The sequence below is a fragment of the Phragmites australis genome, chromosome 2, assembly GCF_958298935.1.
Source record: "Phragmites australis chromosome 2, lpPhrAust1.1, whole genome shotgun sequence".
NCBI lineage: Eukaryota > Viridiplantae > Streptophyta > Magnoliopsida > Poales > Poaceae > Phragmites > Phragmites australis.
Window position 1 is genome coordinate 43866431 of NC_084922.1, and position 18021 is coordinate 43884451.

Consider the following 18021-nt stretch of genomic DNA (forward strand, 5'->3'; position numbering starts at 1 on the left):
GTGAAACCAAAAACATAGTCCTATTGAATTGAAACATAACATAATTAATTAATATATAAATTGTAAAGATAATATTTGGTGTATTAAAAATTTGTTTCCTATAAACATTGAAAGTATATAAAAAGTAACCCTCACCTTAAATACTTTTTAAAATTATCTTAAACAATTTCTTCTAACATTCCTAAATGTCAAGTCATTGATGATGGTATCAATATCAATCTTATATAGCAATTTTTTCTCAATGTATAAAGTTGTTAAACCATTTAATCTTTCTTGAGACACTGTAGACCTTAAATAGTTCTTCAATAATTTTAACTTTAAAAAGCTTCTTTCAACTGATATCACAATCATAAACATAGTAAATAATATTCAATAAGTAATAGAATATTATGACAACATGTTTCTCTAACATACTTCAAAATCTGTATAGAAGATATTGATCTATCTGGAAAAGTCAATTGTATAATCCTTAACTCGGACATTAGATCATTTAACTCGTTATCATATAAAACATCTGGAAAGAAAATATTTACAAATTTAGCACAACAATATTTCAGTTCAATATCATCCAATAACTTCAAAGTTATCGAGCTCAGTAAAAACACAAATATACTTTTGAATATTTGGAGTTCTTAAAATCTATTTTTCAATGAAGTATTTGTCATATCAAGCATAACAAAAAATTAATTAACTTCAAAAACTTTCTCAGGCTCTAAAAGTAACTAATCATATTCAAAAGTCAAAACCTATACACCACTTATGCATAATATGGAAGGAGCCCTTGGGTTTTGGGGGCCTAGGTGGCTGCCCCTCTCTGCCCTGCATGACATCATGGATACTTCATGCGAAAAATGTAATAGAATGAATTTGTCAGCTTAGTCTTGTTGCTCTTACCTAGCAGTGCAGGTGTAGTGGTATACAACTGCAAACCGTCTGCACAGTCTTATATTCTCCATCATATTACAAATAAGTGGTCTTTTGCACACGGATACGACCCCTAAAATACATATTTGATTACTAATTTTTGGTGTAATATATTTATATAATATAACAAAGTTATATTATTATTAAACTACTCTTCTTACCATTTTCAATATGCAAACTCGTTATATAATTTATAGCTAAAGTTTAAAATATTAACTACAAATAATTAAAATGATATTTATTTGTGATTGGAGGGAGTATTCAGCTGTCAGTCTACAAAATTCCCCTTGAAATACCGCTCAAAATGGTTGACAGACAAAACCGAATGAACTAAATCCAGTTTATCTGAGCAGTTCCGGATACATTTCTCATCAAAAGTTGATTATCAAATAAGTCGAAGCTAAGTTCCCGTCTTACAGCATGGTAAGCGTTTCTGCAAATTCTGTAACCTTCTACTTTAGATGCACTCTGAAACTCAGAGCCCTGCTCAAGCTGACATTTCCACCCGTTTCAGGTGCATCAGCTGCTCTGAGAACGGCGAAACCTGTGGCGCCGTCGTACCGCCCCGTCCCTCCAACCAGCGCGATATGAGACTCCTCCTCGTCGTCACGACGGACCCCGAAGAACCTGAGGCTGTCACCCGTGCCATCGCCGGCAAACGAGGCCTTCACCGCCACCATGTGGCTGCTGTTATCTGCCAAGCTAGTGACGAGGATGCCCTGCAGCCTCCCTTCCAAAGGCAGCCCGAACTCCTTCTTGCCGCGGAGCTGCTCGTCGACGACGGTCACCGTGCCTGGCCGGAGCGCGCCTGGCCGCGTCAAGGCGCGCAACCAGCTGTTAGAATGGGCTATCGGGCCCTGGCTGGTGAAGACGGGGTGTTGCGAGAAAGCAGCTGTGGCTCTCGGCGGTGCGGCTCCGGTAGTGTACAGTGTGATCGTCTGGTCGGAGCTGTGGGGGGCGGACGGGGCACTGTGGCTTGCCGGACGGGCGCCGGCAGCCATGGTGCCCAGTAGAACGGCGAGAGCGATGCAGGCTTGGCTGACGATGCGGGTGCAAGATCTTGCTTGCATCTTGGCTCAACTGTGAGAATGTTTTGTGGTTGATGGTTACAGCGCTTTGGAAGTGTGACTGGTGAGGTGTGCTTGTTGATTAAGTAGTACAAAAATAAGGTTTAGGTGATCAAGAGGCCAAATGATTGAACACGTATGTCCTAATGGAGTTGGTTTATAGGCCAAACTAGTAAACTGCTCCATTTGATTCTGCAGCAACTCCTCGACCCCCCATAACATCAGTCAACAACGTAATAAATTAGTGCTAGGCCTGCCGCTGTAGGGGTACAAAACTGTTAAAACATATGATCTGTGATGTGTACCTGCGTCTGAGTCGCACGTGTACACTGAACGACTGAAGTCTCGATTACGTAAACAACTGGATACGCCTTTCGGAAGGTGTTACGTATTCTGGGCAGAAACGTAACGAAAGTTCTGGAGTCGGCGACCGTGCATTTTGGGCCCAGCGTGCCCCAACTTGGCTTCACTTCTCCCCGCTCCCCTCCATTCCCAAATTTGTTGCGGCGGGAGAGAGCCGAGAGAGAGACAACGCGCGCAGAAGGCGGCGGCCATGAGGATCGAGGAGGTGCAGTCGACGTCGAAGAAGCAGCGCATCGCCACCCACACCCACATCAAGGGCCTCGGCCTCGACGTAGCAGCCCTCATCTCTCCCGCTTCCCCGTTCCCCCGCGAGGGGGAGGTTTTTCTAGGGTTTTAGCCTCGGGGTTTTCACGTAGATCCTCTCTGCTTGGTTTGGGTTTTCTTTTTCTCGAGCAGGCCAATGGGGCGGCGATAGGGATGGCGTCGGGGTTCGTAGGGCAGGCGGCCGCGCGGGAGGCGGCCGGGCTGGTGGTCGACATGATCCGCCAGAAGAAGATGGCCGGCCGGGCGCTGCTCCTCGCGGGCCCACCCGCCACTGGCAAGACGGCGCTCGCGCTCGGTATCTCCCAGGAGCTCGGCAGCAAGGTCGGTGCATCCAATTGCTCTTTTTCCTGTACAAAATAATACTCCTCTTTTTTGTTCTTATTCTGGTGGTGATGCTAGGGTTTTGCTGCGTGGTCCATTTTTTTGCTTTTTGTTTAGGGCGCTAATGTCTCGTACCCTGGCCTAGCATTGTAGTGAAGTTTGAATTGTGGGGATTTTGCGCATTTGTGAGAAAGAGGTCCAAATTGACTTACTAATTTTCTGTATTGATGAATGTATTTCCAGTCTTTAGCTGCTCAGTTTGAATGCACCATCTTAAGCCTGACTGAAGGGGTTAGTGGAGGACAGTTCCCACTAATTGTAGGCCTTCTTTGATAAGTTTTCTGTTTGTAAATTGGCTTGTTTGGTGAACAAGAAGCTCTGGATGTGCAAGGGCTCATCGGGCTCCACAAATAAACTAGGCGGATTGGTGCACCTATGCCACACCTGTTTTTTGTTGCACAGAGCATGACAAAATAAGACTAAAAAAAATTGGATTCACCATTTTTGGACATCTCAATATTTATTTATGAATTTATCAATATTTAACACATTCATTTAATATGGGGAAAACAGTGGCACTTTCATGCATGCACATAATTTTAACATGTAGACGATAGTAATACGAACCTAACTAAATTTGTTTCATATTTTTTTGAGTTTCAGATATTTTCCTGAGCATTTTAGATTATTTCAACCGATTTATCAATATAACTATTATTCCTTCCGCTATTTTTTTGGAATTTTGGAAAAAAATATGTGTACATATATATACGGATATATTTGTATATGTATATATAGGTACACATATGTGCATGTTTACGTACATATACATATATATACATATCCATATATATACGCGCACATACGTGGGATCCACATGAACATTAGCTACAATAGCTTGGCCCTTGGAATTGCTCCCATTCTTGGTGACGATAGTAATATGAACCTAACTAAATTCGTTTCATATTTTTTTGAGTTTTAGTTATTTTCCTATATTATTTCAGCCGATTTATCAATATAACTATTATTCCTTTCGCTATTTTTCTGGACTTTTGGAAAAAAATATGTGTACATATATATATGGATATATTTGTATATGTATATATAGGTACACATATGTGCATGTTTACGTACATATACATATATAAACATATCCATATATATATGCGCACATACGTGGGATCCACATGAACATTAGCTACAATAGCTTGGCCCTTGGAATTGCTCCCATTCTTGGTGACGATAGTAATAGGAACCTAATTAAATTCGTTTCATATTTTTTTGAGTTTTAGTTATTTTCCTATATTATTTCAGCTGATTTATCAATATAACTATTATTCCTTTCGCTATTTTTCTGGAATTTCGGGGGAAATTATATATATATATATATATATATATATATATATATATATATATAGGTACGCATACGTATGCGTATATATATGTGTGTGTACGGATACATATACATACCCATACATACGTACGTACACACGTGGGACCCACATGAATAGTAGCTACGGTACTTAACCCCCTAGAAATTGCTCTAGTTCTTGGCCCTTTAATATATGTAATAGATTTGTCTAGTTAGTTCACTGGGAGCTTCAGGTATTTAGCATACATACTTGTCATTTCATTGTAGTCACGCTGTTAGATTTCATATTCTACTAACTGAACTGTTGCTCTAAAGTAAAGTTTACAACAACCCACCAAAAATCCCCTCCATGGCTCGCTAGTGGTGAAAAAGGCTAGGTGAACTTGATCTCAGGAAATCGAGTGTTGGAGGACGAATGTTATTCACCATTCCATTCAACAACAAATGTTATGCAGATATAACTAATGATTCCCTCCCTTGTCTTGCTATTCTATCTCGCAGGTCCCTTTCTGTCCTATGGTAGGATCAGAAGTTTACTCCTCAGAAGTCAAGAAAACTGAGGTGCTGATGGAAAATTTTCGTAGAGCTATAGGTTTGCGTATAAAGGAAAATAAAGAGGTTTACGAAGGAGAGGTAAGCAATGCATGTATGTCCATGTTCAAGTTTGAATGAATATACTAGGCTATACTTCAATTAGTGCTTTCCTTTATTTTAATGGTGGTTTTTTATTATCAGTTTGACAACTAATATTCCCACTTCTTATTGCTGGCATATATTGACCATTGTTTCTCTCTTATTAGGTTACTGAGCTTTCCCCAGAAGAGTCAGAGAGTACGACAGGTGGATACGCGAAAAGCATTAGCCATGTAATCATAGGCCTAAAGACTGTAAAAGGGACTAAGCTACTGAAGTTAGATCCTTCAATTTATGATGCTTTAATCAAGGAAAAGGTAACTGCCTGCTTCCCTAGCTCTCTCCATCTGGTGCTAGACTTTTAAATTACATTTTTACTCTTCAATAACAGTGGGTGGGTGTCATTGTTTCTTGATTAGAATAATGTCTTATGCACATTTTTAACCTGGTATGAAATCTTATTGATTATATACTCATTGGGGATGCTTTATGCTAACTCACTGTCAGATGTCCTGGCATTGAGATACCATGGCCCATGTTTACTTTCTGGGCTACTTGTGTCTATTTTGTTATCTGCATTTGTTGTTTTTGGTTACTCATCATCTGTGTATGGGATGCAGGTGGCAGTGGGTGATGTTATATACATTGAATCAAATAGTGGTGCAGTGAAAAGAGTCGGTAGGTGTGATGCTTTTGCTACAGAATATGATCTTGAAGCTGAAGAGTATGTTCCAATTCCGAAAGGGGAAGTCCATAAGAAAAAGGAAATAGTACAGGTGCCAGTCTGATGCTATTTTAAACTTACATTTTTATTTACTTCAGGGCAGCAGACTTTTCACATTCTACTCTTCATAAATTAATATCTTAAATTGATGGTCATATAATTGAAACAAAATTGCTTCCTACGTTAAAACAAAATATTTCAGGCATTGGTATGGTTTGCGCTCTTCAAGATGCAAACTTTGACCACTAGTTTCTATCACATTATGTTGATCAAAAGTTATAAGAATATAGTATTACATAGATAAGTTCCTATGAAGAATCTACTAACGTTATTTTTGGGATGGCTATGGTACAGGCAATTTTTAGCTATAAAGAGATCTCAACTTTTTCCTGAAAATTCATGTCCTCCTTATTCATACTTATTTGTGTGAAACTGCATTACTGGTCAATAAATCAGCCAGTTGGGAGGGAGATTGGTTTTGAGTTTTGGCCACCATATGAGATGGGCACGCCAGATTGCCAGACCAACAAATATGGAAGTATTATAAACCACTTATAAAGATTGTTATTTGTTACTTCCTTGATGTTGTATTATATAGACATAAATAAAGGCCAACAACAGAAAATTATAACTATACGAGTTCATGACCATCAAACCCAAGTTTTTTCAACAAGAATCTCCTTTTGTTGACTAAGTTAGTTCTATAATTGTTGCTGTTGCTGCTGCTGATTAAAAAACAATTGAATTTAACTGGAAGATTGCCAGGATGTTTATTATCTCACAGAGGATGACATCTTCCTTAATGTCATAGACCATAAGAATGGAGTTCCTATTTGCATCTCACATGCAGGATTCTTGTATTCTTATGCTCTTGTTCTGAGGAGGAAATAACCTTCTCATCATTTGATGCAGGATGTCACACTTCATGACCTTGATGCAGCAAATGCTCAGCCACAAGGAGGCCAAGATATTTTATCCCTTATGGGGCAGATGATGAAGCCACGGAAGACTGAAATCACCGAGAAGCTACGCCAAGAAATTAATAAAGTTCTCAATTTTCTTGCCTGACAGCATTTAACTATTTTCTAAAAATGTATCAAATCTAGATAATCATATTGGAATGTGCACCTGATTTTTTTTAATTGTATGGTGACAGGTGGTTAACAGGTATATTGAAGAAGGAGTTGCGGAGCTTGTACCTGGTGTTTTGTTTATTGATGAGGTATCACTTCATTTTCTCCTCATGATTGAAAATCCGCTTGTCTCACATGTTGAAAAACTTAAAAGAGGAAGAGCAGAGCTTTGATTTTGTTAACCACTGAAGATTTTTCCCCTCCTTGTGGAGCAGTGCCACATTTTTTTAACTTGATCATACCTTATGGTTATTCGAAATTAACCAATAAAATAAAATTATTTTCAGGTCCACATGTTGGACATAGAGTGCTTTTCTTATCTTAACCGTGCACTAGAGAGCCCATTATCACCGATTGTGATACTCGCTACGAACAGGGGAATATGTAATGTAAGGTAAGCAATGTGCTTTGCCAGTTTAAGTACTCTGCATATAACTGCACTACCAGCATACACCTTACTCCTGCGCTTGTCTGTTACTTCGGACCTTAGACTTTTAATTAATATTGTAATGTTTGTATCCAGAGGAACTGATATGACAAGTCCACATGGTATACCAGTTGATCTTCTAGATAGGTTGGTGATTATACGGACAGAAACATATGGTCCTACCAAGATGATCCAGGTTCTTCTTATTTTTAGTTGAATATCTATTATATTTCTCTGCCTAGAATTTGCATTTGATGTTTGTTCATTGAGCTTTGCAGATACTAGCTATCCGAGCACAAGTGGAAGAGATTGACATTGATGAAGAAAGTCTTGCTTTTCTAGGAGAGATGGGACAACAGACATCTTTGAGGTATGATTCTTGTATTGTTCTTTGGTATTATCCACGCTTCATGTTTTGAATGCTCCAAATGCACAATCAAAGAGTGGACTAGTAGTTGGTTTTAAATATGAGCTCAAAGAATTACTTGAGTCTTCAGAAATTTGGCCAGTTTTTCTCACTTATCTGGTCTATTATGTGTATGCTTTCCATTGCTCAATAAGAATTGTCTTACTGTAGTGTTCATGATCACCAAGCTATTTTCCTTTTCGTTTCTTAAGTAGCTAGTAAAAGGTGATGGTAATAGATCTTACAATCTGTTTGCAGACATGCTATTCAGCTGCTATCACCCGCTAGTGTGGTTGCAAAGACTAATGGGAGAGAAAAGATCTGCAAGGTATATGTACTGAATTTCGTCAGGATACTGTCTCTTCTTAGCTTGTTCTTGCAAAGCTTGCATCCCTGAACCTATGACCTCTATCAGGCTGATCTTGAGGAAGTCAGTGGACTCTATTTGGACGCTAAATCCTCAGCTCGACTGCTCCAGGAGCAACAAGAAAGATACATCACCTAGATTGCTACTGCTGTACAAGTCTCCAAGAAAACCAAGTTATCGGCTCGAGTCATTCTCGGTATGGTTCACAGGTCCAGAGCATTCTTCGAGGGCACATTTGGGGAGATGATTTCTGTAGTGGCCGCTTTGGGCTTCTATTAGTCTCCAGAGAACCTCGATCCCGGCGTATTATTTTTTACTGCCCGCTGATTAGGTTGTGCAAGAATTATCGTGTATTCTTACCCTTGCTTATTAATGTCCAAATTCAGTGTGCCCTTGGACGAACAATTTACCCTCCTGGGTCATTACAGAATCTTTCGGACATGGACACGGGCATACGGCTCTATAGGCAGGCATTCCATTGAGTAGCCACCAGATTCTCCAGATCTATGAGTAGCCACTATGCTTCACAATGTCAAGTGACCCAAGCTCATAACATATTTCCGGGTAACAATAACATAGATACTCTTTCCTATCACAAATACTTCACGGCTGGACAATGTGTCAATGTTAGTCTTAGAAGTGCAGCTTCTATTTGAAATATTTATAAAATGCAATAGAAATGTGATATTATAAAATCTACCTTTTGAAGATAAATCAGGCCATTTGTTGTTTATGTTTCTAATATATATTTTTGAGAAATATTGATAGTCAAAACTTCTTAAAATTTTGATTGGAGACCTGTTGAAAACGTTGGAGTTAAATAGAAGGAGCCATAGATTTAGGATATGCTCGCTGAACTGATGAGTTGATATTGGCTGCATTAGGGAAAACGACGTCCAAAGTCTTCACACAGGCATAGTTGTTACGGTGGGGCGTGGTGAGATACGGTGATTTATTACCTTCACGACTTTACAGTGTCTATACATATCAGCATGGTGAATCCACACATTCTGATTTTTTTTTTCTAACACGTATTATCTCTCAAAGTATATATAAAAAGAAAAGAAAAGGAGAAAGAAAAAAAGTTGAATATACAAATAAAATAGGTTGTTAGCCATCCTATCCCACTAATTTAGTCTATGTAAATCGAGTCAGCCAGCCTTCTAATAACCCTAACCTTCACTCCGCATCGGCCTACTCCCTTCGCCCTCCCCGTGCCGCTTTGCTCCCTCTCGACGGCATAGGCATTGAGGATCACAAGTACAGAACAAATAAGGGAGTTGGTAAAAAAGGTAGCTCTAGAGGAGGCGAGGGCAACAAGAGGGAAGGAGTGAAGGATAACGTTACTAGAAAGGGCGGAGGCAGAGGGGGCGCGTGGTGATTTCGACGTCGTGGAGGGGGACCTGCAGCGGCACGGCTCAGCTTCAACTTGTCGCGCATCCATTGTCGCCATCAGGTATAGATCTCGTTGGTCATTTGCCGGCATGGATTATACAGGTACCCATCTCCCTCTCTCTCTGTTGTACCTGCCACAATGCATGAAGCCGTAGCGTCCCTATGGTGAGACGTAGTTCTCCATCACACTGATATATCGATATTATGATCGTGATGTCTGACGCCATGACAACTACGCACATAAGTTTTTTGTTTTTTTTTACAAAAGTGGCAGGATTGCTATCATTTGATAAGAAACAAAGCAAAAAAATAAAGCAACCATTAAAGCTTAAAAGAAACCGCATAAACGCAAAACAAAATAACTTGCTTCCTCCTGTTGAGCCTCGCTCGCCCATGGAATGCCAAAACCGACACATAGATGTCCTCTTTTGCTGGCATAGCAACCAGTTGTTGATCTATACTCTATTTTGGGAAAACTCATCTATCATAGTTGTTACGGTGGGGCGTGGTGAGATACGGTGATTTATTACCTTCACGACTTTACAGTGTCTATACATATCAGCATGGTGAATCCACACATTCTGATTTTTTTTTCTAACACGTATTATCTCTCAAAGTATATATAAAAAGAAAAGAAAAGGAGAAAGAAAAAAAGTTGAATATACAAATAAAATAGGTTGTTAGCCATCCTATCCCACTAATTTAGTCTATGTAAATCGAGTCAGCCAGCCTTCTAATAACCCTAACCTTCACTCCGCATCGGCCTACTCCCTTCGCCCTCCCCGTGCCGCTTTGCTCCCTCTCGACGGCATAGGCATTGAGGATCACAAGTACAGAACAAATAAGGGAGTTGGTAAAAAAGGTAGCTCTAGAGGAGGCGAGGGCAACAAGAGGGAAGGAGTGAAGGATAACGTTACTAGAAAGGGCGGAGGCAGAGGGGGCGCGTGGTGATTTCGACGTCGTGGAGGGGGACCTGCAGCGGCACGGCTCAGCTTCAACTTGTCGCGCATCCATTGTCGCCATCAGGTATAGATCTCGTTGGTCATTTGCCGGCATGGATTATACAGGTACCCATCTCCCTCTCTCTCTGTTGTACCTGCCACAATGCATGAAGCCGTAGCGTCCCTATGGTGAGACGTAGTTCTCCATCACACTGATATATCGATATTATGATCGTGATGTCTGACGCCATGACAACTACGCACATAAGTTTTTTGTTTTTTTTTACAAAAGTGGCAGGATTGCTATCATTTGATAAGAAACAAAGCAAAAAAATAAAGCAACCATTAAAGCTTAAAAGAAACCGCATAAACGCAAAACAAAATAACTTGCTTCCTCCTGTTGAGCCTCGCTCGCCCATGGAATGCCAAAACCGACACATAGATGTCCTCTTTTGCTGGCATAGCAACCAGTTGTTGATCTATACTCTATTTTGGGAAAACTCATCTATTTCTTTCTTTCTCTGCGTTCCACCGCGCATTCAGGATGACTACATTTACCTGTCTCTTCTGCTCCTCTGGCGAGGCGGTTGTTCAGATACCCCACCATTCCAGGGAGGTTTATCCAAGTATTGACATGGCTCCCTATCTGTTGTCGTGCCAACCCCTTTGTGTTTCCATCCCCTCCAAGCTGTGAAGCTGAAGCCATGGCGGCAAGGTCCTCCATTGTGTTGTTACCATAACATGTAAACCGTTGCTCTAGCACGACATTTCAGACGTTCCTTCACACATACTAGCATGACAACAAGAGACCACCAAGTTCTCAATCAGGGCTACGTGCTGCATGTGAGGTGTTCTTTTCAGAGAGAAGGAATTAACCCCCGTTTTTATAGAAAACGACTGCATGTGAGGTGTTTGGTATGAGTAATTACGCCACTACTATTAGGGGAGGAAGAAGATCGATGGCCCAGGCTCCCATAGTGGCCCGGTGCTCCCAGGGAGCGCGGATCTCCAACGGTGACACGGTGAGCGGGCAGGACCGGGCCGATCTTTCGTTGAGCGCCGCAGCGAGCTGAGCAGCGGTGAAGGGGTTTGGGAATACGAGCGATCCAATCTGTTCTACTTACCGGCTCAAGAAGCAATGTTAGAACCGGTATTCTATATCCCTGTTTTGGCATGAAAACTTTTAAAAACATAAAATAGGCTGACAGAAGGAAACAAATCGTTTTTTTTATAAGAACACATCTTATTCCAAGAGGCATGATAGCTGAGCGAGCGTAGCTGAAAATAAAATCAAAAGATTTTGCCAAAAAATGCGGCCAAAAGACTCGTGCAAAGTCCGGAGCAAAAGGAAACGGAATGTTAAAAAAATTAAGGAGGCAACTAAGACGAAATCTACCGAAATAGGCTGGCGTAAGGAAACAAAACAATAAATAACTAGCGAGGCGACTAAGACGTTGTTTGTCGATCCATCGCTTGCTTCTTTCCTCCTCCCACCATCTCGCATTCTCCCTCCTTGTAGATTGCTTACACTCCTTCTCGCCTCCGCATCACCTTTATATCAAACCCTGATAGCTTACCGTCGCGGCTGATCTCCCTTTCTATTTATATGCCTTAGGGACAGAGCATCTCTCAGCGGTCAGAACTCTAGCTTTAGCAATGTCTTCGATACTAACTAGTCAAATACACAGAGTCATACAATAACGTGAGTACGCTATAGCTACTTATGTACACATATATGACTGAGTATTACTTAATTTTTATTACATTAAGATATATCTTTCCTTGTATCGTATATTTGATATATTATGTCTCAAGAGCGCTTAATACGTGAACATTTCTAATAATCTTTTTTTTAACAGTTCACATGCTAGCTATGCATTATATATATTTTCTTTTTCTAGAACATAATCTCCTATTTATATACAATGAAGTTAACTTTCAATGTTGGTATCCACGTGAGTGATGAGTCATCGGATGTTGCGTTGTTCTCGTATGATTTAGATTGCTGTCGAAATGAATAAAATTCGCGAACCGACGCTCGGTTAGTGGGTGTGGATGGCGTTACTGAACGAGAATCCCTAACATCGTGACGTTATTGATATGTGAGATCGAGCTCACATAAAATCACCGTAAAGTCAGCACGCGAGGATAAACTTGTTTCGCCTCTGCTACAGGAAAGAGCGGCGACTCCAAGGCGATTTGCTTCCCTCCGCCGATTTGCCGGCCCCCTCGCCTCCGACGGCCTCGCCGGCGTTGGATGTGGAGGGTGGCCCGGCCGTCGGTGGCGGGATCGTAGTTTACTAGGTTGTTTTAGCTAGTTCTGCTAGTTTAGTTTGCTAGGTTATAGGGATAGGTCCCCGATGATGACGGTGTGTTGTTCACCGGAAGGTTTTGGCCCTCCAAGGCGGACTTGGTGCAGGAGTCGACGGCCACGCCGGCGTCTTCTTCGTCACTGGGTTGATAACTTGGAGGTTAGTTTGCTTCCTCTTTTTGCGAAAGGAGGGAAGCCTTGCTTATCCCTTTTAGTGGGTTTGTTTTTCTCGTCGCTGGCGGCGCTGACGACGGTGGAGTTTTCTTCCCCCATCTTCGCTGACGAGAAGACGCCGATACGCGTTCTTCGGTTCCAAATTCGCCTCGGTTTGCTAAGGCGATGGCTCTTGCGGCAGATCCAACATTTGTGGCTTCTCGTCGACTGGATGGTTGGGACTCGGCTTCGGCTTCTGTGTTTCCTAACGGCGAAGGTCACCGGAGTTGTCGTGAAGACCCAGTGTAGCTCAAGCATGAATTTGATGATGTCTAGAGTCTTCTCTGAATATGTTGTAACTGGGGAACCTTATCTGTTGGGCTTTGTTGTAATTCCTTGTTTCCCCAGGGTGCTACGTGAAAAACGGGGATGTAAGCATGGTGCTTCCTTTAATATGTTTTAATGGGCTTCCAGCCCCTTAAAAAAAAATCACCGTAAAGTCAACGTCAGGATCCGGATCCGACGTCGCCCCACCCGCCCGCTTTGAGTTCTAGTGAACGCGGGTGCGCGTGCGTGTCTACCATAGCGTGTGGGTTTGTATAAAAAAAGTGAATAAGATTCCGGTTTGGTTGTTCACTTGGACACAAACCTGGCTGCAGACGGAATCGGAACACCGGATCACCGGTGAGTAAATGAATAATCATTGTATCATACGAAGCGTTGATCGAGTGATAGAGGGCCTGGATGGGATGCGAGCAAAGGGAATCACAGAGGCAGAGGATACGGATCCCCTCGGCTTCCCCCACTTTGTTCGCCACGCCCACTCCGTCGCCGCCGCCGAACACGCCGCCGGGGCCACTCCCTCCTGCCACCGCAGAACGGCAGCCGCCAACCTCCTTCCCCCGAAGAACGGCAGACAGCCAGTCGCACTCCTCCCGCCGACGCGACATGGAGCGGTGATCCATCCGAACTTTTCTTTCGTTGGTAAGGGGAACCCTAGCTTGCTTGGATGTATTTTTCTAAGACTTGTTTGTTCTGGGAGATCTCTACCTGCTGTGTGCTGTGAGCAATCAAATCCGACTTTTCCTAAGGGGGGGTGGGGGTGTTCAACAGAAATTAACACCCATGCCCAATTTCTAAGCTCGCCCGTGATTGATGGCTGTGTTCAAACCGAGTTTCTCTGTCTGCAATCGGTTGTAAACTTTCTAATTTTAGGTAACGTTTGTTTCCTTTTGGGCAGGGGTTGGAAGCTGCCTCTTGTATGCTCACCATACTTCGGTGTTGATTCCGACGACCGGAATTCTGTGAATCAGTTGCCAAGGTGTGGCTGTTTGTACTTTCTGAGGCGTGACGAAATGGAATGCAACAAGGATGAGGCCCAAAGGGCAAAGGAGATTGCAGAGAAGAAGTTCGCAGCGAGGGACCTACCGGGTGCCAAGAAGCTCGCCATCAAGGCTCAGACTCTCTTTCCTGGGCTTGAAGGCATTGTTCAGATGATCACCACCTTAGATATCTATCTTGCTTCGGAGGTGAAGGTTGCTGGGGAGAAGGACTGGTACTCGATCCTTTCTGTTGCCACAACAGTAGATGATGAAACTCTGAAGAAACAGTACAGGAAGTTGGTTCTTCAGCTCCACCCCGACAAGAACAAGTCAGTGGGTGCCGAGGGTGCTTTTCAGATGGTCCAAGAGGCGTATGTGGTGCTATCTGATAAAACCAAGAGAGCAGTATATGACCAAAAGAGGAATATAAGGGTACTCCAACAGAGGACACCTCAATCATGTCAAGCAAGTGCTGCTCCTGGTGCAGCCAATGGCTTCTACAATTTTGCAACTAATCCTGCTGCTTCCAAGGCAACAGTAAACAAGCAAACGGCACGACCAGCAACACGTGCAGTGCACCCACGCCCACGCCCGCGCCCACCTCAACCTCCGCCCACATCCGCCCCTCCTCCTGCTCCATCTCCGACTCCATCTCTGGCGAAGCCTCCTACATTTTGGACCTCATGCAGCAAATGCAAGATGAATTATGAGTACCTCAAGGTGTATCTGAACCACCATCTTCGCTGCCCTAGCTGCCGTGAGCCGTTCCTAGCAAAAGAGGTACCAATGCCACCAACTGAGAATGTGGTACAGGATTCCAACATCAATGGTGCAAATCAAAATACAAGCTCGAATAGAAATTTCCAATGGGGCCCATTCTCAAGGGCTGCTGGTGCAGCTAGTGCTACTGCACCATCTGCTGCTGCTGCTCAAGCTGCTAATGTGGTTCATCAGACGTACGAGAAAGTTAGGAGAGAGAGGGAGGAGGCACAAGCAGCATCTAGAAGGGAAGAGGCTCTTCGTAGGAAGTATAATCCTCTAAAAAGGAACGCAAACATGTCAGAGAATGTTAATATTGGGACAGGCGATGTTGCATCTAGTAAGAAGATGAGGTCTATGGTTAAAGATGCTGGAGTTGGTTCTTCATCGGTCGTATCAGGTCCAGGAGCAAATTGTTTTAGAGTGCCAGGTGGAGCCTATGAATTTCAAGGCTTTAATGGTGGACCCAATTGGAAACCCAGGCCTCCTACTCGCATTAATTTGTCCAAGAACTTCCTTCCATTGGACATTAGGAGTATTTTGCTGGAAAAAGCAAAGAGTGAGTTAAAGAACAAGCTAAAGGAGATGAAAAGTAAAACATCTCAAGTTGCTACTTGTGGAAAAGCAAGCAAGAAACATGTGGTTAAGGAAAATGGTTGTGATGATGAAACTCTTGCATCAGATGATCCTACGACAAATAAAGATGCTCATGTTGACCCAGAAGAGAATGGTTCTGGTGATAGCACAGGTGCTGAAAATGAAGATGACGATCCCTTGTCTTATAATGTTCCTGATCCTGATTTCCATGATTTCGACAAGGATCGTACTGAGGAATCTTTTCAGAGTGACCAAATTTGGGCTACATATGATGACGAAGATGGCATGCCTCGTTATTATGCATTTATTCAGAAAGTTATTTCCTTGAAGCCATTCAAGCTCAGAATAAGCTTCCTCACAACAAGGACGAATAGTGAATTTGGGCCTTTAAATTGGGTTTCTTCTGGCTTCACAAAGACATGTGGTGATTTCAGGATTTGTAGGTATGAGACCTGTGATATACTCAACATGTTCTCTCACCAGATTAAATGGGAGAAAGGTCAACGTGGGGTCATCAAAATTTACCCACAGAAAGGCGACATCTGGGCTGTTTATCGGAATTGGTCCCCTGACTGGGATGAAGATACTCCAGATAATGTGCTCCGTGCATACGCTGTTGTTGAAGTATTGGATGATTATGATGAAGATCATGGCATTTCTGTTATTCCCTTGGTTAAGGTTGCCGAGTTTCGAACAGTATTTCAGCGCCATCAGGACCCAAACACCACCAAGAAGATTCTGAAAGAAGAGATGTTTCGTTTTTCACATCAAGTTCCTTTTTACAGGATGTCAGGGGAAGAGGCTCCAAATGTCCCCAAAGATAGTTATGAGCTAGACCCAGCTGCTATTTCTAAAGAACTTCTTCAGGATATCACAGAAACAGCAAAGGAGGCAAATGGAACTTCTGAATGCTGATTAAGACAGCTGATATCCTTAGATGGCTTGGTTGACCTGCCATTTTGAAGCAATCAAGCAAATAGTTGTTGGCATTTGCTAGTTTTTATAGTCTTCACTTCTACAGCTTTTGACCATTACCTTTGCATACAAGGGTTCGTATGGGGCCAGTCATTCAGGAGTCAGCTGCCTCTGGTGTAATTGGGGTGCTTTGGCATGAATTTTGTTGTGATAACTATACTTAGTAACTTTAGATGTGGATGGAGTATAATGTGAAACTCATGTGGCTGTTTCTCAGTAAACCTTCAGACTACCTAAGGTCAGTGTTGACATTTTTTTCTTAAGGTGGAGCTAATGTTTTTCTGAGGAATGGAAATGCTAATCAAAATAGTGTCTCATGTCCATTTGTTGGTTCTACTATTTCGTAAGCGTTCATAGATTGTATGTGATAAAACAACTAGCACGACTTCATTCCATCAGTGTCATATGTTACAGTTGGACCTGCGTTTCTTTCATACGAGGAAATAAAACTCTAGAAGAAGTGACATTCATTTCGGGTATCTTTGCATGGCTTTATTGATATTAAGAATTATTTATGTCTGAATTGATTTAGTTGATGATAGAACTATTTTCATTTCCAAGCTGATTCATTGCTGTATTGTACAAGCTATTATGTTGAGATCTTGTTTTCCCATAACAAATGTTCATAAGCATAATAAGGGTGGTATGCGCTTGTTCAAACTTTTGCAATTATATATATATATATATATATATATATATATATATATATATATATATATATAGGAAAACTAGTATGTACTCCTGGGTGTATGTACTCCCACCTCTCATATACCACTTTTACACGTGTGTTATACTTCTTTATCACTTTAAATATACTTCATTAGTAATTATAAGATACTACAATACAAATCCCACGAATTTTTTTATGAAATTCCATGATTTTTATCTTAATTTGCGTATATACTTCTTTTATGTATAAAAAAGAGTATATAGCAAAAATAAAAGGCTAACATTGAATTTTTTTTCATACAACTCATATTGGAGTATCTTAGAATTAGTATTAGAGTATACTAAAAATGATAAAAGAGTATAAAGTGTTTGTTTAGGTGGTATATTGCATATGGGAGTACATACTCCTAGGAGTATAGAATAGGTGTCCTATATATATATATATATATATATATATATATATATATATATATATATATATATATATATATATATATATATATATATATATATATATATATATATATATATATATACATACAGTGAGGCTATTCTGTGTCTATGTGCAGTTGCTATTCGCACTACGTACATCCTCCAGTTACAACCCGAAACACTGTGAGTTACAATTTGTTAGGTAGACCGGTTATAACTTCACGTTCAGAAATGCATAATTGCAACACGAGAAGCTAACACTGTGAGTTACAACTTGTTATTCGCACTGCGTACATCCCCCAGTTACAACTCGAAACACTATGAGTTACAATTTGTTAGGTAGATCAGTTACAACTTCAGGTCCAGAAATGCATAATTGCAACACGAGAAGCTAACATTGTGAGTTACAACTTGTTATTCGCACTACGCACATCCCCCAGTTACAACTCGAAACACTGTGAGTTAC

At 41.5% G+C, this 18021-nt stretch overlaps 3 protein-coding genes across 3 annotated transcripts; 2 read left to right on the plus strand and 1 right to left on the minus strand.

Annotated features, from left to right (window-relative positions):
• Positions 1 to 1376: 1376 nt before the first annotated feature.
• Positions 1377 to 1994, minus strand: LOC133907775 (dirigent protein 16-like). Its single transcript, XM_062349871.1, has one exon. It carries the CDS (start codon positions 1992 to 1994, stop codon positions 1377 to 1379), a length of 618 nt encoding a protein of 205 aa, XP_062205855.1.
• Positions 1995 to 2458: 464 nt separating this feature from the next.
• LOC133909098 (ruvB-like protein 1) lies at positions 2459 to 8446 on the plus strand. The gene is made up of 12 exons (XM_062351384.1): positions 2459 to 2625; positions 2751 to 2939; positions 4813 to 4944; positions 5112 to 5261; positions 5565 to 5720; positions 6581 to 6715; positions 6825 to 6890; positions 7089 to 7195; positions 7325 to 7424; positions 7507 to 7598; positions 7893 to 7962; positions 8050 to 8446. Exons 1-12 carry the CDS (start codon positions 2545 to 2547, stop codon positions 8137 to 8139), a joined length of 1368 nt encoding a protein of 455 aa, XP_062207368.1. The 5' UTR covers positions 2459 to 2544; the 3' UTR covers positions 8140 to 8446.
• A 4992-nt stretch (positions 8447 to 13438) lies between these two features.
• Positions 13439 to 16927, plus strand: LOC133909099 (uncharacterized). Its single transcript, XM_062351385.1, has 2 exons — positions 13439 to 13785; positions 14042 to 16927. Exon 2 carries the CDS (start codon positions 14157 to 14159, stop codon positions 16392 to 16394), a length of 2238 nt encoding a protein of 745 aa, XP_062207369.1. The 5' UTR covers positions 13439 to 13785; positions 14042 to 14156; the 3' UTR covers positions 16395 to 16927.
• The last annotated feature ends 1094 nt before the right edge of the window (positions 16928 to 18021 follow it).

Bases quoted from the DNA above. Each gene is read 5' to 3' on its own strand.
- LOC133907775 (XM_062349871.1), bottom strand. From the start codon at position 1,994: ATGCAAGCAAGATCTTGCACCCGCATCGTCAGCCAAGCCTGCATCGCT.
- LOC133909098 (XM_062351384.1), top strand. From the start codon at position 2,545: ATGAGGATCGAGGAGGTGCAGTCGACGTCGAAGAAGCAGCGCATCGCC. The intron at 7,196-7,324 runs GTAAGCAATGTG...GTTTGTATCCAG, and splicing joins AGGGGAATATGTAATGTAAG to AGGAACTGATATGACAAGTC. The intron at 7,963-8,049 runs GTATATGTACTG...GACCTCTATCAG, and splicing joins GGAGAGAAAAGATCTGCAAG to GCTGATCTTGAGGAAGTCAG.
- LOC133909099 (XM_062351385.1), top strand. From the start codon at position 14,157: ATGGAATGCAACAAGGATGAGGCCCAAAGGGCAAAGGAGATTGCAGAG.